The 22981-nt window shown below is 37.4% G+C and overlaps 1 protein-coding gene across 1 annotated transcript; it reads left to right on the plus strand.

Moving 5' to 3' along the window:
- The first annotated feature begins 16055 nt into the window (after positions 1 to 16055).
- On the plus strand, positions 16056 to 21350 carry LOC131069036 (uncharacterized). The gene is made up of 8 exons (XM_058004347.2): positions 16056 to 16526; positions 18522 to 18587; positions 18714 to 18780; positions 18916 to 19016; positions 19497 to 19541; positions 19669 to 20166; positions 20324 to 20423; positions 20838 to 21350. Exons 1-8 carry the CDS (start codon positions 16380 to 16382, stop codon positions 20918 to 20920), a joined length of 1107 nt encoding a protein of 368 aa, XP_057860330.1. The 5' UTR covers positions 16056 to 16379; the 3' UTR covers positions 20921 to 21350.
- The last annotated feature ends 1631 nt before the right edge of the window (positions 21351 to 22981 follow it).

Raw genomic sequence — 22981 nt, forward strand, 5'->3', positions numbered from 1 at the left:
TTTTAGGTGGGTAGGAATCTCTATATAAAGAGGGTTTGGTAATTTGGGCTTTTTTTGAGGGAGGATGGTGTCTAACTAGGCCAAACAATATGATGTAAACTAATATAAATGTAATAATTTCAATATTTTAATATAAGTGGGTGTAACCTTTAGCTTCTTTTTATCAATTAAAAAAAATCACAAAACATATACATATTTGCCTTAGGGTGGGAGAATGAAGGGGTCCATTGTTAGCCAAATTTGACTTCTAAATTTCAAAAAGGAAAGGATCAAGTCTATTATTGTGAGGTAAACCCTATGATCTCAAAAAGGACCTTGGGTGGGAAAATGGTCTAATCAATACATAGCAATTGAGAAAGTGTAGGTGTCTATTTAAATGTAGTTCACAAATTTGTGGATATGCAAGTGTATGAAATTAAATGCCTATAAGGATACAATTAGGATTGAACATGCATACATGGATATATGTAGAGTGAATGGGTAAAGGTTATGAGAATGAGCTAAGTTTGAACACAATATCATGTTTTAGCTACTATTAAATAGTATAACACTAAGACCTCTAGGTCAAACTAGAATAAGTGAACAAAAAAATCTTGGTGTGGTATAAGGACACAATATAGTCAAAATGATCCTCTTTTGAACTCAACTTGACAAGTAAAGAAACAAGAGACAATTTTTTTCCAGTTAAACTTATATTTTTGGAACAATATTAAATAGAAATTAAAAGATGCATACGTTGCTTTTGTCTATAATATCTTTTCATTCTTTGTTCACATAATTTTTATGACTATTCTACTGAATATTTCATGCACTCACATTTTTCCTTGTCCTTTTCTTTCCAATTTCCTTCTTTGTAAAATATGACTTTACAATTCCTCTCTAAAAAAAATTCTCCTCTAAAGTGTTTCAGTTGAACAAAAATGTGAATTTGTTTTACCATAATGATTTATTAAATAATAATAAAGCATCTCTTTATTTATATGCATTACAATATGCAAAAATAAAATTGTGTCAGCTGGTTGACTTTCAAACAAAGGTCGGTCATGAAAAAAATGATATTTTTCTATTCCCACATTCAAAGGTAAGTTGTTACCCATGATTTTTGCTCCCACGATCACCTTTGTTTGAAGGTATCTTTGAATGAAGGTATCTTCAAATGGAGGTTATAACTTCATTCGAAGGTACCTTTGAATGGAAGTTAAATCTTCGTTCAAAGGTACCTTCGAACAAAGGTGCTAGGCTAGCACTATCCACCCCCCCCCTTAAAAATTTCCTTCATTTTTTTTCTTTTGAAGTTCGAGTTGAATGTCCAAATGGAATCTACTAGACAAGCCAAGTTGCAGGATCGTAGCCCTCAAAATGAGCTTTCCAACCAACATAATTTTAATAAATTTTGGTTTTCTTATGAATTTTTTTTGTTTTATTGAACATAGGTTTTTCACCGAATATCAAGTTCTATGTTTTATACATGTGGGAAAAAAAATTATTAAAAAAAATGAAACATATATATGCATTAGGGATTGATGTCCTTGTTCCAACAAAAAAATATGAAATTTGATACATATAAAACAAGTTATGTGTGACCTCATACACCTATGTCTAAATTATAATTGGTTTGATTTAAAAACTTAATTAAAAAATATTCAACAAAATGTTATAAAACCAAATGGAAGTGTTAGACATTGGTGTTACAAATCTAAATTCAAAAAAAAATAAATTATCCTTTGTAGAAATAAAGTTATGTGTGATGTCATAAATGTCACTTTTTAAAAGTATTGTCTACTATAAAAATCGGTTACTAAAAGATACGTAAAAAAATTATAATTTAATTCTTAAAAAAATAAAAATCATTTAGAATTGCAGACAAAATCTCACAAATCAATAATTTGCATCATCTTGAATTTCTTAACGATTTAGCTGCTATAAGTGTTAGAAAGTGAAGATTTAATTTAACTTGTTGATTTCAATATCAATTTTGGTAAAAAAAGGTAACCCATTATTTTGAGATCACCCAATTGTTTTTTTTATTCTAACGCACTATTGACAAAGATCAAGAAAAATGTTGGATAACCTGAGATCCTCCTAAAACCTCACATTTTTACCATTTCTAAGTTTCCATTGGAGAGTTGATTATGTTCTTCTAGATTTTTCTTGGCAATGAGGAACAACATATTTTGATTACTTAAATAGTTAGCTTTCCAATCACTATTATGAGTCATGAGTTTCCATCCCTCTTTAAGGAATATGAGCCCTATTTTATGCAATCCCAGTCCACCATGACTCTTAAGCAAACAAACTCTATCCCAAGCAATAAAAGGTATCCCATGTTTGTCTTTAGTTTTTTACCACAAATTTCTTTGAATTTATTTCACTTTCTCAACCATATTCTTGGGGATTTTTAAAAGAGATAGCAAATGATAAGTTGAAGCCCACATGACTTAGAGATAACTCTAACAAGTAGCTAATTTCATTTAAATTCTTTTTATAGGGTTATTCTAGGTATGGTTGAGGTTTCTGCTCAAGATTTCTACATATAAGAGTAGCAATAATATGATTTTGCAAATGTTATATGGTATAAAAAAATAAGTATGCTTTTATCTATATTAATTATATTGTATTATATATTTTTGAAAGTTGACAATAGATATTCGAGACAAGTATGGTTGTAGACGTAAACTTGATAACAATTTTTTGTAAGCCACTAAAAAAAGCAATTGTCAATCTTTTGAAAACACAACTATCAGTAATAAAATCAACCTAATGAGCATCACTTATAATTATAGAATTAATTTTAAAGAAACTATTGACAAATGCAAAGGTCAATGTTAGGTAGATATTTGAAATAGTTTATTATGAATTGTTTCAATTAAGGAAAGACTATGTAAGGGATGGATGACATGATACATTTTTGACGTGAAACATTGTGTATTATTTATTTACAGTGATATACATTGAACATTAAAAATATTATATAGAATTATGGTTTGGTAAGACTATTCTTCTATAATTCTAGAGATTGATGGAAAAATCTAGTAACTTCTAAATATTACCTAGTGTGAGATACAATAAATGCTAGTTTTTGGGCTTAAAAGATGGTGTATGATTTTGCCAAGATCAAGGGCGCAATGAAAAGCATAAAAAGAGAGACAATAGAATGACAAGAACAAACTATATTCTCATCAATATGCAAATGATCAACTGGATTAACCAATACAATGAATATAGGCCTGCTTATATAGGCAAGGCCATATGGATGTACGAGCACACAATTATGACATGTGGCTCAATGAGCAACAAGGGTAGGTAAGAAATACTAGGGGTAGGTAGGAGAAATAATATAATATTCCACAAGAGGTGGATGACCCACCGAATGTGGAGTGTAACAGCAAAATAAGACCACAAAAGGTGGAATTTATCCTACAAGCTCTATCCCTATGTGCACACTTCCCTAAGTGTCTCAAATCCAAACTACGAAGAGATGCATTATCCTAAGTTAACTTAAGTAAAGTGTAATAATATCCAAAATGAATATTTATTTACACCAACACCCCCCCTTAAGTGCAACTTAGGGGAATGAAGACTCAAGTCAACAATGCAAGATGGGTCCCAGCGACTAGGCCATGATAGGTACCCATGTACAATATGCAAATGCAAGCAAAACAATGCAATGCAATCTCTCGCAAAAGGAGAAAGGGAGAAAATCCGGTGGGAAAAAACTCCCCCCCAAAAGAGAGATGAATGTACAAAAGACTCTCAAAGAAGAAGGACAAAACCTCAAAGAGGAAAAAGTCCCCCCCATAAGAGAGGAAGGAGAAGTCAGCCGACCCCCCCTAATGACACATCCCGCACCCCCAAGAGAGCTCGCAACTGCTGGAACTTACTCTCGGTGAAGGGTTTGGTGAATATGTCAGCAACCTGCTCTGTTGTAGGACAATACTGCAAATCAATGACCTGCTCCTGAATGAGCTCTCGAATATAGTGCATATGAATCTCGATGTGTTTGGTCCGCTGGTGCTGGACCGGGTTTTTCGAGATCGCAATAGCACTCGGATTGTCGCAATGTAGAACTGTCAGTCGTGGAGTGGTGAATCCAAACTCTGTGAGAATCTGCTGGAGCCAAATGGTCTCAGTCGTTGCGTTAACAGCGCCTCGATACTCAGCCTCAGTCGAAGAAAGAGCAATAGCATGCTGCTTCTTGCTCTGCCAACAAATGGGGCCTGAACCAAGGTGAAAACTGTAACCGGAAGTAGACTTACGATCATCAAGATCGCCAGCCCAATCAAAGTCTGTGTAACCAACCAAGTGAAGTCCTGTGCCTGCTGCATAGTGAATCCTATAGTGATGTGTACCTTGGATGTAATGAAGGATGCATTTGGTGGCTTTCCAATGAAGCTCATGTGGTTCCTGCATGAAGCGGGAAACCATGCCAACCGCAAATGAAATATCAGGGCGTGTATGAGTCAAGTAGATGAGACTACCCACAAGCTGACGATACAAAGTGGCATCAACTGGTGGAGAAGAACACTGAGCCTCAAGCTTGACTCCTGAAAGAAAGGGAGTCGGGGCAGGCTTACAATCAGCCATATGAAAGCGTGCAAGTAGATCAAGAGCATACTTGGGCTGCGATAGTGTAATCCTAGAAGGTGACTGTGAAATCTCTATCCCGAGAAAGTAGTGCAAAAGACCCAAGTCAGTCATAGCAAATCTATCATGCAAAGTAGATTTGACCCTGCTAATGATGGATGAAGTACTCCCTATAATGATCAAGTCATCAACATAGAGCACAAGTATCAAGTGAGAGTCATCCTGTCGCAAAATGTAGACATTTGGATCAGAATGACACCCGGTGAACCCTACAGAGAGAAGAAAGGAATCCATCTTGGCATACCAAGCCCTGGGGGCCTGCTTAAGGCCATAGAGAGATTTCCTTAGTTTGCAAACCAAGGAAGTATCCTGGATGAAACCCTGTGGCTGCTCCATATAAATCTCCTCATCAAGATCACCATGAAGAAAAGCACTCTTCACATCCATCTGATGTACAACCCAACCATGAGCTGCAACAATAGCAAGTGTCAAACGAATGGAGTTCATCTTGGCTACAGGTGCAAAGGTCTCAGTATAGTCAACACCTGCAACCTGAGAGAAACCTTTCGCAACAAGTCGAGCCTTATACTTATCCACACTACCATCCACTTTAAACTTGGTCCGATAGATCCACTTACATCGAACCATCTTTCTCCCCTTAGGGAGATGGACTAAATCCCAAGTGTTGTTCCTCATCAAGGAACTATACTCTTCCTCCATAGCTTGGTCCCACTCAGGAACCCCTAATGCTTCCCTAAATGTCTGTGGATTGGAAGCGGTAGCAATGAATGCATGTGGAAGATCCTGATGTTGTGATCGAGTTCTCCATGTATCTGAAGGATCCCCAACAAGAGAACCCACAGACTCAAGTGTCTGTCGAGCCCAACGAGGTCGAGGTGGAGGTGGAGAACGAGGCTCCTCAACTGCAAGTGGACCCTGTGGAGGTGTAACCCTGCGAGTCAGAGTTGAAGGAGTCTCATCATCTGAATCACTAACATCACTATCCACAATGGAGGAAGGTGGAGGAGGTAGAGAGGCTAAGCTAGGAGAGCTTTCCTCAAAGTGAACACTCCTCTCAATGAACACCTCATGTGTCTCAGGATCCATCAATCTGTATGCCTTAACACCCTCAGGATATCCAACAAATATGTAAGGCCGACTCTGAGGTTCCAATGCCTTGCGTTTCTGCGGAGGTATGTGAGCCCATGCTGGATACCCAAAGACTCTGAAATGTCTCACAATCGGTTTCCTACCAGCCCAAGCCTCAAAAGGAGTAATACCTTGCAAAGCTTTGTGAGGAACCCAATTCTAGATGTGTGTGGCACAACTGATAGCCTCTGCCCAAAAGGTGGGATCAAGAGAACGTGCATGTATCATACAGCTAGCCATTTCTTTGAGAGTTCTATTCTTGCATTTTGCAACTCCATTCTGCTATGGAGTGTATGCTACAGAATGCTGAAGATCAATCCCCTCAATTGTACAAAAATCCTCAAGTCTCTTGTTCACATATTCCCTTCCATTATCTGTGCGAAGAATCTTGACCACTTTCCCTGATTGCTTCTCCACACGAGTCTTGAAGTCCTGAAATCTGTCAAATACTTCACTCTTATGAATAAGAAAGTAGACCCAAGTGAAGCGGGAGTAGTCATCAATGAAGGTGAGAACATAGCGGGCCTTCCTAAATGAAGGTGCTGGAAATGGACCTGCTACATCACTGTGAACAAGTTGGAGAACTTCCAAAGCTCTCCAAGCTTTCCCCTTATCAAACTTCTCTTCGGGATGCTTGCCCATGGAACAACCTGAACATACACCCTCTGAAAAACTGATTCGAGGTAGACCTGTGACCATGTCTTTAGTGCTGAGCTGCTGAAGATAGCAGTAGTTGAGGTGACCAAACCGCTCATGCCATAGCTTACTTTCTGAATTTGAATGAGTAAGCAAGGCCCTAGAAGGTGAACTTGGCACAAAGTGGGAGAATGAATAAAGCCTTGAGTTGCCATTGACTTGTCCCACTGCTACCAAGGCATCATCATCAAGTTCCTTTACCACAACTGAATCTGGTGTAAACTCAACCTTTTTCCCATTCCCATAGTGAGTGATTTGGTAGATAGAGAGAAGGTTGGTAGACAAGTTAGGAACATAGAGAACATTCTCAAATGTTCCATCATCCATGTCAACTGAACCTTTCCCTTCAACCTCAACTTGTGTATCATCACCTATGTAAATGTGAGGTACCTTAGATGGCTCCAATGAAGAAAATTGCTCCTTTGTAGAACCCATGTGATATGAGGCACCCGAGTCAAGTATCCATTGCTATGAAGAACCTGTTGTAGCCACAAATGCTTGCCCTTTTCCCTTAGACTGTGAGGAAGAGGAAGGAGATGAATCCTTCTTTGTGTAGGCAGATAGCAAGTTGATGTTGTTTTTCTTAAGAAGATTAGTTAACTCATCAACTTGCTTTGTGTGGCATCGATGCTCATCATGACCATACTTCTTGCAATATGCACAAGTTGGTTTATCCTTCTTAGGTGGTGTCCCCTTCTTGGAAGAGGATGAAAAATCACCTTGTGATGGAGAGGATGATTGTCCTTTTTCCTGGTGTGGCTTAGACTTAGAGTGCTTCTTCTTCTTGTTGGAATCTTTGCCTTGACTTCCTTGATTCCCTTGATTTGCCACCAAAGCCTTGGACTTTGAAGACTTGAGAAGTCCCATGTTCAACAACTTAGATTGTTCCAATATTAACATTTCTGTGAAAGCATCAAATGAAGGCATAACATAAGAACTCCCCACTGTCAAACAATGAGTTTGGAAGCTAGATACAAATGTTGCATATTCTGGTGCAAGCTTATCCAACAAGTTGAATATCAACTGAGCATCCTTTTTGTCAATTCCACAATCCTTAAGCTTTGCTCTTAGCTCATTTGCTTTGGTGACATAATCTTGGATTGTATCAAAACTCTTGGGATCCAAGTTGGTGAGCTCATTGTCAATCTGATAGCCTCTGATTTCATCAACTTGACCATACAATTTCTGAAACATATCCCAAGCCTCTTTGATTGTTTTACACTTCTCAATGTGAAAAATGAGGTCATCTGATACATACTTGAGCAAAGTTCCAAGAGCCATGCAATTCTTTGTGAGCCATTCTAATTGAGCATTTGGATCAGCCTTAGGATCAGGTGGTGTTGTTATTGTTCCATCTATGTAATGTGTGAGACCCTTTTCCATTAATTTACTCCATACTTTAATTTTCCATGATGCATAATTATGTGGAGTTAAAGGTGGAAATTTATTAGGACTCATTGCAACAAAAATGGAAAGAGCACAAAGAGAGGCACAATCACACAAGACACCCCCCCAAATTCACTCAATCAAAGAACCACCCCCAAAAGTGATGATTTGGTACTTTATAATTAGTGCGTATACAATGGGCCACTTGCAAAAGATGGCAAAGTGGACTTCTGATTACAATTTTACAACTGCCTCAATAAGGCCAAAAGAGACTCAAACTGATAATGCAAGAGATCTAAACTAAGATCCAAGCACATTACAAGCACCTAATAGGCCAAATAAGACCAATGTCTGAAAGTACAATTTCCACTCAAAATATTTGAAATCTGATCATAGATTATGAAAGTAGACGAAAAAACATGCACTTTCAAAAAAAACGGCACCTGAAAAGGAGGTCATATGAGCTCAAATGAGGCCTTTGAAGTTGCAAAATTGAGGATTAGACATGTACAGCTGAGAGAATCCAAAAATTCCAAAAAACCTGTGCACCAAAATCATAAAATAACCACACCACTGCGAAGATCATGAAATTTTAGCCCATTTCAATAAAAATTGCACCAAAAAAGGAGCAAAAATGAGCAAGATATGGCCTTTCAAAGTTGGACTGCAAAACTGAAAAGCTCAATGGAGAGGGGGTCAAAAAATTTCAAAAAGATGTTGATGTGGCACTGACGTCAGCAATTCACGAGCTTAAATTTGACGGTCGTATGACCATCGCGCAAACTTCACCTCCCTGCTGACTGGGCGTCCGTACCGTACGGACTGATGACTGGGTGTGGTGACTGTGCGTACAGATGGATGACGTGGCTCTGTGACTGGGTGTACGGTGTTAACCACAGACCAGTGGCTTCCTGCCACGTGGCGAGCGCGGGTCCACCTGTTTAGAAGACGCCGGAGAGGAGGGAAGTAGGCTGCCGGAGAAAGCTTTGGCTGGCGGTGGGCTGGGAGCCGAGGGAGTCGGCGGGAGTTTACACGGCGGCGGCGCGACGGCGTGGGGTACCGGAAGACCAGTGCAGGTGCCAGACGATGGGGACTGCACGGGTGTCGGCGTCAGACGGGAAGCGGCACGGGTGGCGTCGACGGAAGGTACACGGCGTGACAGAGGCCGGAGAGTACAGGCGGTGCAACCTGCAAATGACAGAGTACGGAAAGCACGGGGTGGAGGTCTGCAGACCCCCAAAAAATATTTTTTTTGTTTTTTTTTTAATTTGATTTTTTTTTCGAAAAAAAATTTTCGTTTTTTTTTTTTCAAAAAATAATTTTTTTTTAAAAAATTTCGAAATCCGTACGATAATAGCCAAAATGGGGAAAAAATTTCTCACCAAAATAGGTCGACTTTATAGTCAAAATTTATGGAAACGGCCTCCCGGATTCAACGGTGATGTCCAAATCACTGTACGACGCCCCCAAAAAATGAAGATCCCCAGATCCGAAAATAGAAGCCTCCAAAATGTCTCCAAAAAACTAATCAATGAAGCCCCAATAGCTCTGATACCATGTAGGATTTTGTCAAGATCAAAGGCACAATGAAAAGCATAAAAAGAGAGACAATAGAATGACAAGAACAAACTGTATTCTCATCAATATGCAAATGATCAACTGGATTGACCAATACAATGAATATAGGCCTGCTTATATAGGCAAGGCCATATGGATGTACGAGCACACAATTATGACATGTGGCTCAATGAGAAACAAGGGTAGGTAAGAAATACTAGGGGTAGGTAGGAGAAATAATATAATATTCCACAAGAGGTGGATGACCCACCGAATGTGGAGTGTAACAGCAAAATAAGACCACAAAAGGTGGAATTTCTCCTACAAGCTCTATCCTTATGTGCACACTTCCCTAAGTGTCTCAAATCCAAACTACGAAGAGATGCATTATCCTAAGTTAACTTAAGTAAAGTGTAATAATATCCTAAATGAATATTTATTTACACCAATAGATGGGAAGGAGAGCCTACACATATAATGTGAAATTTTTGGAAATATGCCTTGAATTCTCCTAACCAGTGTTTGGGTTGATCGGTGTAACTCACCCCGATGGAACAGCTTCTGGGAAGCAGTGTTTGGATTCGTTTTTGTGGTCATCGGGTTAACATCGCCTATCGGGTTATCCATATTGAAGTCCTATCGATGTCCTGATATAGCTTGCTGAATGTTGTCCCGATCACCTGATGAAGTCGCCTTCACGTGCTTCGTCTATCAGAGGAGCACTGTTGGAGTCTGGTCGATGATCCGATGAAGTCGCCTTCGGCGACCGAGTTGTCATCGGCTATCGGTGGAACAAGTTGGAAGCTACATCGATGTCTGATGAGTTCGACTTCTTCTGACTTGGAGTGCATCACTCATCGGGGAAACAGTTCAGGGTATGTGTCGATGACCCGATGAAGCTTCTTTAGGTGATCGGGGTAACTTTGCAATATTATTGCCGATGGCCAATAGGGTCGATCTGTTTGGAACCGCTTTGATAAAGTTGTCTACTGGTTTATCGGGGATTGAGATTGCTTGTTCATAGTTATGTCGATGGTCGATGGAACCTTCTTCCTATGATCGGTTAATAGGTGAGCAAGTTCGGGATGATCGAACGATTGTCGCTATACCGCTATGACAAGATGCACAAAGTTTATCCTTCGCGACTTGGCGACCAAGGTGGGGCTCGACAAAGAAGAGATTCATTCCAAGTGGTTAGTGAGGTCGTGCTAAGGTGAACCCTAATGCCAATCAGGGGGTGCCACGTGGCAGAGCGCAGAAAGAGATCAAGGAAGATCAGACGATCGAGGTAGCTATTTGGTTGTCTTGCCGATGACCCGATGGAATTGCCTTCGATGATCGGGGTATCATCAGAAATTGGGAGAACTGGTTGTTTGCTACACCGATACCCAATGAGGTTGCCTTCGGCGATCGGGTTGACTAGATGAAAGTTACGTCGAAGTTGGATGAAGTCATCTACTGTTGATCAGATATCGGGGTAACTTTTCAGTGCTGGTTCCAATGGCCACTGGGGAAGTATCCAATTGCGGATGGTCGCCCAGACCGAAGTCCAAAAGACTAGTAGGCAGACACTTGGAATGTTTATGTCACTGTATTTGAATATGAACCGACCCGACTTCCGGATGAATGTGGGATAATATGTTTTTCGCGAGTTCATGAATGGACAGGTTGTTACTCGACGGTTATGTTCCAAGGCCATTATACAAACTAACAGAGGAATGTTTGGTTTGACAGATGGCAGTTGCCAGAGATGTAACCAATGAGCAGAGCGAAGAAGGGTGTACATGAAGGCCGTATGGAGATGATGGTTTTATAAATAGCCAAGTCGATGTGTCTGCATGGAGTGAGAACAAAGTCCGGAAAAGAGGATCTGATAACTTTATTGTAATCATGTTGTTTACTAAATAAAGTGATCTCTCTTTGGTGGTGGGTTTTTTACCCGTAAGGGTTTTCCCACGTATATCTGGTGTCTTTCTCTGGTGCTATTCTGTCTAGTTCATCTTAATCTTTCGTCTATGTTTATTTTAATGTACTGCAAACTAAAATTGAAATACTTTCGTGCTTGCTAATCCCCTTAGAATTGACGATAGGAGAGTGTTTTCCGAGCATGGCTTTCCTTACAGAAATGAATACATTTAAAAATTAGATATGCATGAAAAAGATAAGAATTTGAAAGAATAAATAATAAGTGACAAGGAGATGTAAATAAACAAGCAAATATTTTAGCTTTGAAAAATTCAATTTTGTCAATAAAATAAGTGATAGGAAGATGTCAACCATTTTTCATCCTCAAAATTGATGACTATTCTATTGATAGATGTAGCGTCCTAAAATTGCGACACTTGCAATTTCAACTGCATTTGGGTCTTCACGATGGCAGCGCAACGTTGAACCTGAATGGAGACCCCGAAACCTATTTACAACACCAAAAACTGCATTTTCTGCACCTTGGCCTGATCCCTCCTTGCACCCTGCTGCCCCGGGAGGTGGGACCATGGTGCCCAGCGCCCTGGTCCCTGGCCCTATTTTGGGCCCGGTCTCTTTTGGGCATCGGGTCTTTAAGTTTGCAATTCGGGAAATAATGTTTCCTGGTCGGCCTAAGGTCGGAAAAATCAGTCTATCAGCCCTAATTGACAAGTATATAAACTACATTTCCTCTTCCAAAAAAGGGAGGAGGACATATGTGTGCAAAAGGCGGAAGCGATATTCAAACATTCAAACATTCAAGCATTTAAGCATTCCTTCAAGCAATTGAGCATTCTAAGTCTCCATTCAAGGCTAAGTGTTGAATTCAAGACAAGGATTCAACCATTGAAGAGGAGATCACATACAACATACAACATACTACATACATTACACCTTCGCATGTAAGAATACAAACATTCTTACAACAAGGTATCAGTACTTGTTTACATTACAAACATTTACATTTACAGCATTCTCATTTCTTGGTTAATTCCAAAACCGGGGTTTGACCTAAAGGCAAACCCCTAATCCCTAACCCCCCAATCGTCCTCTCTTTTCTGTGTGTAGGTTGCAGGTACGCAACTGTAATTGAAGATCTGGAATCCTTGTGCAGAGACGAACAGATCCACCTTCGTTTCGCGGATTTTTCGGAGGACCGTGTGCACGCCGGGCGCCATCGTCCCGTCAACTTTCGCTCAAATTTGCAGAACAACATTGTCTCGACATTTTACTGCTAATTCCAGGTCCGCAGCTTCATCCCATATCCCTATCTCCATTTACAAGCGAATCTTTCTTGCTTCTACATGCATTCCTAGTTCAATCATTCTATCTACATTCTTTACAAAAGAGGGTATCCTTGATGTCTTAACCCTTGAAACTCATTTAGAATCCAATCCTGCATTGTGTGGGATTGGATCTGGTGGGTTTCAACCCCTCTTTTGAATGTAAAGTCTCTCCTAAGTGAAAACCATCAACCCTAGTGACCTCCCTTCTCTCTCCTTGGAGTTGGGGAGGGGAGAACTACTAGGGTTCGATTTTTCCGCTTTACAATAGAATTTGATGACTATCCTTTCCATTAACCAGAAATGAAGGAACACATATAGATTGATGTAGTTCTTGCTATAACATGGACTAGTAAGTATGATACAAGGATCCTGAACATTGTATTTTAAGTGTAACCATGAGAAAAAATATCATAATGAATTATTGTTTGGCTCATTACAATGTCATTTCATCTATGTTCATTAAAAAATGAATTAAGTTGAAAGACATCCCTTTAGTGGAAAGCATTTAGAGGGGAAGTACATCTATAGTTGTGTTTGAATAAACAAGATTGAAAGGATTACAATTGAGTCAATCTTGTTTGTAGATTTTATAAAGTGATCTCCTCAACTAAATGTTAGTCGACATGTGTCATTATTTGGTGTAGGTAACTATATCTATTAACAATTTATCATTTATTGTTAATAACAACTTTTGAAAAGTTGGTGACATCAAAACATAAAGTTTATATTTTCATTTGCATGTTTCACTATATCTTAACAAATTTTATTTCCATTTACATAGATATTTTAAAAAAACCATTTTCACTACATCATTTAATCAGTTTTGAGATTTTTTTTTATAAAATTATCTTTAATATTCAAGTCACCGCTATGATATTTTCACTCTCATCTACTCTAATGACCACATTAACAAGAGTAGAACTCTCATCTACTCTAATGACCACATTAACAAGAGTAGATAGAGATGTCATTAATGTCATCACAATCTCAACACCATTTCTTTAACAAAAAAGAATTGGAATTATGTTCCTACTGGGCTTGGAATCATACTTAACAAGGCATAAATATGTATTCATTTGCTTTAATTTTACATAAAACTTTTCTCTATTTTAAATTTTCAAAATGAAATTTATTAACCATTTGTGAATTTTCATATTACATGGATGAATACAATTTTGAAAGCCCTATCATTAAAAAAGAAGTCTCTTTTTTGTGAACTTTTAAGCCCCTTGAATGCACAAAGAGAAAAATGTGATTGGACGACCAAACAACCCAAATCATCATTCTTTCATTGTTTCATGGATTAATGGTATAATCAAATCTCCAAAGAATAATATTGGAAGGTGAACACAATTTTAGACAAATTTGAAAACAATATCACAAGTTTTAAGATTGTTTAATCATGTACATTCTCATTAAAACAATATGCACGCATTTAAAACAATATGCATGCAATCCTATAATTTCGTTTGGTTTCCTTCATTATACAATATGAAAAGAAAATTATTAGTATTGAAGGAAATCAAGAAACCATCTACATGTTGTCTTTTTCAATACTAATAATATCATAACCTTCTAGACCTTCCATCGAATTTTTGGGTGCAAATAATACAAGAGAACCTACAAGAGCCACAAAAATACTTTTGTCTATACAACATAAATGATGTACCTTTGACCTTTTTTTTTTATCCATTGAATTTTTTGGTGCAAATAATACAAGAGAACCTATAAGAACCATGGTGAAAACATACTTTTCTTATAGATCTTCCATTGAATTTTTGGGTGCGAATAATAGAAGAGAACCTACAAGAGTCACAAACATACTTTTGTCCATGCAACATACATGATGCACCTTTGACCGTGTTTTTTATTATACAATATGAAAAGATATTTCTTTATATTGAATGAAACCAAAGGAACCTTCTACATGTGTTGTTTTTTTTAATACTAATAATAACATAATCTTCTAGATCTTCCATTGAATTTTTGGGTGTGAATAATACAAGAGAACCTATAAGAGCCACAAACATACTTTTGTCTATGCAACATACAAGATGCACCTTTGACCGTGTTTTGAATAATACAAGAGAACCTACAGGAGCCACAAACATACTTTTGTCTATGCAACATATGGGATGCAACTTTGATCGTATTTTTTTATTAATTAAAAATTAAAATACTATGATTTTTTATTTTCAACTAATTAATAATCATAGTCAAAGATACATCTTGTATGCTACATAGATATGTCCCACGAACATACCTCTTAGAAAGAGTAGAACTTAAGTCACATAGCTTATACTCAACGGGTCAACTCTTTGTATTGAAGTGGATGCCCACAAAAACAATCAATACATTGACACCTCCACCCTACATTCTCATTCCAACAATATGGACACATGTAAACCAATATGTATGCAATTCTATAGAGTCGGGCAAGAGGAGTATCCTCAAACACAAAATTCCTAGAAATCCACTTGGTTCCCTTGATTAATGTGAAAAGATAACTCTTTGCGTTGAAGGAAATCAAAGAACCTTCAATGTCTTGTTTTTTCCAATACTACTAATGACATCTATGTTATTTTTAAAACATTTTGAAAATGAATAATTTAAACACATTGTTTGAAGAAACAAAGCTCGAGAAAACAACAAGCCTATTGATCAAAATTCACTGCAGAAGAGCAAATCTTGAGAAGAGGTTACACATTGATCAAGGTCCTAATGCCCTGTGTTTTGGGGTATGCTATCCATGGGTCCCATAGGTTGCTTTAGCCTCATGGACATTATTAAAATCCATCACTCATTTATTCATTCAATCTAGATCTTTCTATCCATCTACATATCCAACGAATTTTTGAATTTAGATAATACAAAAGAACCTACAAGAGCCACAAATGTACCTCTTAGAATACAACTTAAGTCACCTACTTATAGTCAACATGTCAATTCTTCGTATGAAAGTGGGCACCCACAAAAAGAATCAACACATTGACTACAAAGTCCCAATTATTTACACTAATTATATAATCTAAGAAAGAGCCCATCAACCTCTTTCAAGCTTTCAAACTCACCCACCAGCCTCCATGGGTTCGATTGCCCATAATTGCTTCCACACCATAGAAGAAGCTTGGAAGGAAAGCAAGGAAATTTCAAAAAGACCTCCTATTCCCAACTACTTTGACAAATGGATGACAAAAGAAGCTTCTACAGATTCTTGCATGATAAGCAACAAGGTTGTTGCATGGCCTATTTGGAAAAAAGAAGCCAAACAAACGTGGACGTGTAACGCCCGCACACGGGATGTGAGCGGCGGGTCGTATGGAGGACCGGGTGGGGGGCAAACATATCTCCTAGTCACATGAGCTTAAGTCTCGGTCATATGGGCTTTTCTGTCGACAGATATTTCCGCGTAAAATTTGGTACTTTGTGTTTGGCTGTTCTTCGGTAATTCCGTTTCCCGATTGGCGTCGTCTGAACGGATATATAAAAGGATTTGGAGCACGGTCTAATATACTCGTTCAAACTAAAAAAACGAGTATTTGACAGGCGAATTGTTCATATTCGGGGAATATGCGTGTGTTATTTGGTCGGGATTTTGGCTTATATATTTGGCTTCCCTGAGTGTCTGGTATCTGAGGTTATAATTATTCTCTCTGTCATCTCAAAGACGGTTTGATTGACTGCTCATATACAAACAAGAAGGGAGAATTGAATAAAGAAGAGGCCGTGGGTTTCGATCTTGGGATCAATCTAAAGATGAGGGCGCCTTCTATATTTGCATGTTTGCCTGGGTTAGCACCGCATTTTTTATCTCAATCTGCGGAAAAGGATCGTTATCTTGGTGGGCTGAGCCAAAAATCCTTGCCGCCCCCACCTCCGTCTGTCGAAGTTCTTCCCTCTAAGGTATTTTTTGCGTAGTTTTGTGTGTTTTTTGTTGTAATTTGAAGTATTGGACTTGTTTCTTTTTTCTTGAAATGGTTTGATGCTCTGGACCATCGTAAAATTTGAGTTGCTGTAATGGGTATGAAAACAATTTTTCAATTTTTGTGTTGTTTCTGGATGTTTGTGCTGGTTAGGGTTTTGTAAATGTGTCCTCGTTGTGATTTTCATTTAATTTTACCATTTGCCTTCTCTTTTTAACCTTGCTTTTGTTCGTATGGACGAATTAAAGTTCTGTTTTGAAACTTTTTAGTGTTTCTTGATGTTGTATTTGATTAGGGTTTTGGTATTGCCTTTACTTTGGAATCTTGCCTATTTTGCCCCCTTTTACTAGAGGACTGAATTAACGTTGCCTGTTGGTTAGTGAAGAAATTCGAATTCATGTAACAGGAATTGTATGCACATGTCTGCGCTGTTTTCTTTATGTTTGTCCTGGTCAGAGTTTTTTTTAAATTTCAAGCAGTTGGGACTTGTTTCTTTTCTTCATCTAATGGAATTCCTTTGATGCTTAGATTAAATATATTGAATTCCCGTAATTCATGATCAATATATTTGAATTCCTGTAATTCATGATCAATATATTTGAATTCTTGTAATAAGAATTGAAAATATTTACATCTTTACTGTATCTTTTTTTGATCTGTGCATTGATGAAGTTTTTGTAAATGTTTTGAGTGTTTGAGGCATATGCTTTTCCATTTCTTGTTGATGGTTTCTGTGTTCGGTATTAGTGAATTCTTATAAATCTTCAGAGAGGTCAGAAATAAATCCCTATTTCAACTATTTAGTAATTTTTCTTCAAGCTATCTGCATATTCACTTGAGATCATATCTGTGGGAGTGTTTTAGGGTACAAGAGTTTGTAACTGGTAGTTGTTTGGAGGACATATGGTATAGTGAAACTCAATACCAGAATAAGATGTTCAAAACAAATTATTAAGTAGCAAACCCTAAATCCATTCAGGTCCCAAGCCTGCCTTAATTTAAATTATATATAAACCATGTTAGGTTAGAAGCTTTGAGAAGCGTGGAGGGTTTGTTGGGTGGTGACTGTGCCTTTTCTGTGGCCAAAGAATGATGATCTGATGGCTGGCTGGGCAGCAATTGTTTGTGGTAAGGATATTGCACCCTTGCATGTTTTGGGCACAGATTGCATTAGGAAGCTTGCTTTCTGGAGTGTCAGATTCATTTGAAATACTATGGGGAGTAGGTCTGCAGGGCTGTGTTCTAGTATTCCAGTTTGAACAAAAGTCTCCAGACTACCAGTGGACTTGTAAGAAATTTTACACAAAAATGACAATAAGTGATAATTTTCTTGATTTCTTAATCTAAAGTAGAAATCGTATCCAGAGAAATAAGAATAGGATCAGAGCTTCCCTTAAAAATGTTACCAGATCTAATCATAAAACTCATAGCATTGTAAGGTTTTAACCTTTATGTTGCTTTAGGGCCAAACAAATATATAACTTTATACTCCTTAAAGTATTTCCTATATATTGGTTACCTGTCTCCAGGTTTTGAAATGTGTACCCTGCTTCAATTGTCAAATTCAGAAAACTGTCCGGTAGTTTTTTAAAATTTCTGTTGTCATTGGTATTGAGAAATAGACAACAGAAACGTTGAAAAACTTATTGATACATTTTTTTTCAGAAATAGACAACAGAAACTTAGAAAAATTTATTGATACATTTTTCTTTAGAAATAAACAACAAAATTTCATCCATTCCCTGAACTAGTTGTTTTTGCTTACAATACTCACATATCGAAAGTATCTATTTTTTATTCTTGGTGCAATATAGATCTGGAGCCTTTTTATTGCGGTTAGATGTACTTTCTTATATTGTTCTCTTTGTTCGGGGAGAGGGGTGAGAGGTGCTTGCTTATCTTGTTTTTAAAGGGTTTGGAATGATCTATATCTCTCATGTTGAATTATTATAATTTTCTGAATGTCAATGCACAGGATGCTCAACATGACAAATATACTACCGAGCCTGTGAATTTGCAAGGAAGCCTCATTTTATATAAGGTACAATAATGTTTGGCATAATTCTTATATTGCTTCTGAATATTTGATTTAGTCAGTTTTGCCCGTCATTTGTGGGTTGTGATTTTTCTGTTTTTTTGGTGTCACCATCTCTGTTTGTCAACGCAGGGGCGAGTAAACACTGCTGATGTTCTTGGAGTGTGTAATTCAGATCTAGTTCCTGGAAAGTATGAAGGTATTTTGATGGTTTCAAACAAAGTTTCAAAATATTATAGAAGCAAAAAATCTCCCTTGTTGTCAGTTGTATTATAGACCACTGTTGCTTTTGAGTGCATTTCCTTTCATTTGAACATTTCTTCTCTTCTGGCAGGGGGTCTCAAGCTCTGGGAGAGTTCTCTTGACCTAGTAAATACCCTTAAACGGGAGATCCGTGATGGTCAGCTGTCATTCAGGGGAAAGCGTGTTTTAGAGGTAATGGTTAATTTCTCTTTAATGGAGTCCCTTTTTCTAACTACTTTGTTGTAGGAAAAACTAGTTGACTTGACAATGCCTTTCAGTTATCTCAGAACTTGGGCTTTTTAAGGACTCTTTATGATGCTAATCTAGAATAACAGCCTTGATTAAGATTAGTAAAGTGATTTAATATGTGGACTGGATTTAAATTTTTAATATGATTCAACTATTATGTCTGGGCTGCACTTCAATTGTGATAGCTTTTGGAATGTTTTTAAAAGTACAATTAGTTCACTGTAACCGATTCTTTTGCAATAGTAAGATGGTAGAATATCAAAAGTTTAACATCACAGCTGTTGTCATTCATTTAGTGCTTTGCTTCTTTTTTTAATCCATCCATGTTATGAGCCTTAAAGCTCAAAAATGTTTTTTTTCTTACAGTCAGACTTGTGGTATATGATTTATATTTTGTTTATTTACTTTATTTAATGTTTGCAGCTTGGATGTGGTCATGGTCTACCTGGTATTTTTGCATGCCTAAAGGTAAGATATCTGTTTTTCCTAAACTTTTGTATCTATAGATTATCTTCACATTGTATGAGACTTTTAGAATTGTTCATATGGACATTGATTGTTTGGTTCCTAATGAAGTTGTCTTGTGTGCATTCAGGGTGCATCAACAGTCCATTTCCAAGATTTCAATGCTGAGGTGTTACGATATCTCACCATACCAAATGTACATGTAAACCTTCAAAATGCTCATGAGAGACTTGGTCGTCTCTGTGATGGCCCAGTAACACCCACCCGAACAACTACCTTATCACCTGATGTCCACTTCTATGCCGGGGATTGGGGAGAGTTGCATACCGTTCTATCTGTGGTTGGGCAGAATCAGTTCATTGCATCAGGTGACATCAGTTTAAACTTTTCTGAGGATGATTTATATCTGGACCGCTCTAGCAGCCACAATAGCAGTGGTGCTAATCAGGAAACACCAATGGACTCTAGTCATTGTCAACAAGTGAGGCAGAGAAAGCTTTCTGGAAGTCGTGCTTGTGAGCGGGCTAGTGAATCTGATCCTTCAGAGGGTGGTTATGATATTATTTTGATGTCAGAAACTGTCTATTCTTTGGTTTCCATGCGGAATTTGTACAGTCTCATGAAAAAGGTTCGTTGTTTATTTAATATTTTGTTTATATATTAATTCTCGTCGGGCTATTTTACTCAAAGGAATCGTTTGACAGTATAATTTGTTGGGGCATGAGCTATCAATGCAATATGTATACATTCAAAACATATTAAGTTGGTGCCTTTTTTGTGGGCAGTGTCTTCGACCACCATATGGTGTTGTCTACTTGGCTGCTAAAAAGCTTTATTTTGGAGGAGGAGGGACTCGACAGTTCCGATCTTTGGTAGAAGAGGATGGTAAGTCTCGAGGATGATGACTAGTAACCATTAAAAATAATTCAGTTGACAAGGTTGCAATTAAAGAGTACACAGTTTTCCTTTTGCTGCCTCATTTGATGTATGGAGTAATTTAGACAAGTCCTTAATAACTTGTTTGAATACACATTTGAACAAACTACAATGCATATATTGACTGGACGTATGAATTTGTCCGTCTCCCAAATCACAGCTATTGCATTTTTAACAATTACTGGGAACTGCTGCAATGCAGTGTAATAGCATAAATTTGACATTTAAGAAAGCATGTAGTAGAGTAATTTATATTTTATCTCTTTCCATGTTCTAAATATTATTTAGCTCCATGCATGATGACTCTCTTTTGGTTCCTATATTCCTCCTCTGCTGCTAATTGATCACTGTCTTCTACTGCAGGCATCTTGTCAGCACATTTGGTAGTAGAAGTTGCAGATGGTTCTTCAAATGTCAGGGAGATCTGGAAATTCTTTTATAAGTGAGAGTGACCAATAAGAGTTGGATGTAATGGAATACCTTCTTGTTTTGGAAAACCTCTAGTACTGGAATCACAGGATGGGATGACAAAGACTAAACTGAACTTGTGATTGTCATTCTGGATGGGTTACTGGTATTTTGTGAGAACTAACGCCAAAGGCTGTTATGATTCGTTTTGATGAGAATCTTGTAAATGGACGACGTCCATGTAAACTCTGTTCTATTATAGTTATTTTAGCATACCACAACATTCTTTGCAGCGGATATAGATCGTAGAAGTGAAAACAAGCTTCTATTGGTGTGGTTAAAGCAAGATAAACTGGCCATTATTGTAGATTCCCATTGTTGTAGTTGGTCATTCTTATATGTTTATCATTACATGATGATGATAAAATGTACATATTATTCAATAACGAAGAAAATTTTGGTTAATTATTTGAAGCTTTTTCAGTTGTCTGCATTTTGAATATTCAATGGAATTTTACATGGGACTATATGTGTATTGGCATATATACCTAAAGTATGATATAATTTATGCGCACAAGTAATCAAGTTAACTACAGATGCAAATACCCTTTGCACGACTGGTTCTTATATGTTTATCATTACATGATGATGATAAGATGTACATATTATTCAATAACGAAGAAAATTTTGGTTAATTATTTGAAGCTTTTTCAGTTGTCTGAATTTTGAGTATTAAATGGAATTTTATATAGGAGGTCTATATTTGTATTGGCCTCTACCTAAAGTAATGATATAATTTATGCACAAAAGTAATCAAGTTAATTACAGATACAAATAGGCCTCTGCACGGCTGGTAGTACAACCATATGTTTCAACTCGGAAGTGGGTTATTTTTAATTGAAATCAGGCGTATGGGCCACTTGCTGTGGGGTCTGCGATTTAGTCAAAATAAGCCAACCATGACATAATGGGTTAAGGTCGCCCGTTTCTTTCTTAGCTCTTTTAGGAGGTTCTGTTCTACATGTGTTTGTTGTGAACCTGCTTTCAATGAAGGCAGAAGGGTTTTCAAATTTGAAAGGACCATTATGTCATATGGGCTTGGTTGCTGGTAATCTGTTACAGTTGTCATAGACAACCCTTTGGACGAGTTGCTTGAATTGTATGCAGATCACCAGTGCCCCATTGTGGTGGGATAGGCACGTCATCAAAATGAATGGTGGGTCCATAATTGAATTGTTTCCAGGCCAAAGCCTCTTAGCCTTAGGGTACTAAGTAAATTTAAAAGACAATTACCAGGGTGTGACGCAAATGCCAAGACAATCAGGGAGGGTATGAGGAGCATAAAATCAAAAAATAATCATTAGTGCCTAACAATAATGAGGACAATGATGTAAAAAGTCTACCTAACAAAGTAAAAGTCTAGCAAGATGAGAGGTGAAAAAGAAGTTTAGAAATAATATTTTTCTAAATGAGAAATTTCCTAATCTCATCATTTTCTTGCTGTTTATAGAGGAAATCTGATTCGTACAATTGACGAAGTTCTTGAGGAGCAGAGGTATGATGTGTATTGTAAAAAAGGATTGTTGATCGTATGATGTTTATTGCTGTTTCTTTATTGTTAAAAGGATTGTAAGATCAACAATGCCTTTAGATCCGAAGTCACAACCCACGACTTTCTTTGGGTGAGCTGTAATGACATCAAACCCCACTTGAAAGAATCTTGGGCGATTTTTCTTAAATAAACAAGTTCAACATTGATACCTTGGCATGTGCCAAACGTTGCCTGAAGACTATGACCAATTATTATTAATTATAAGCTCCAGGTTTTATGTATGGCCATCAGTGATAGAATATGCTGCTTGTCCAACGAGGCATTATATATTAGTTTTTATATATGCATTTATAACATACATGATCGGTCAAAGAAGTATTGTTTTTAAACAAATGTGTCATTGGAGACATTAGTGTTAACACAGTCTTGGTGTTTTGGTGCATGTGTTAATTAACTGTAGGTCCCAAGTTCCAATCACAAGATGAATATGCATGCATATTTGATTTAATAAGTACAGATCGTATGGTCTTAAAAAGAGAGAATTAAA

The sequence above is a fragment of the Cryptomeria japonica genome, chromosome 4, assembly GCF_030272615.1.
Source record: "Cryptomeria japonica chromosome 4, Sugi_1.0, whole genome shotgun sequence".
Taxonomy (NCBI): domain Eukaryota; kingdom Viridiplantae; phylum Streptophyta; class Pinopsida; order Cupressales; family Cupressaceae; genus Cryptomeria; species Cryptomeria japonica.

Excerpts from the sequence above, each read along its gene's own strand:
- LOC131069036 (XM_058004347.2), top strand. The coding sequence starts at position 16,380 with ATGAGGGCGCCTTCTATATTTGCATGTTTGCCTGGGTTAGCACCGCAT. Across the intron at positions 18,588-18,713 it reads GAAGCCTCATTTTATATAAG|GGGCGAGTAAACACTGCTGA; the intron begins GTACAATAATGT and ends TTGTCAACGCAG. Across the intron at positions 20,424-20,837 it reads ATCTTTGGTAGAAGAGGATG|GCATCTTGTCAGCACATTTG; the intron begins GTAAGTCTCGAG and ends CTTCTACTGCAG.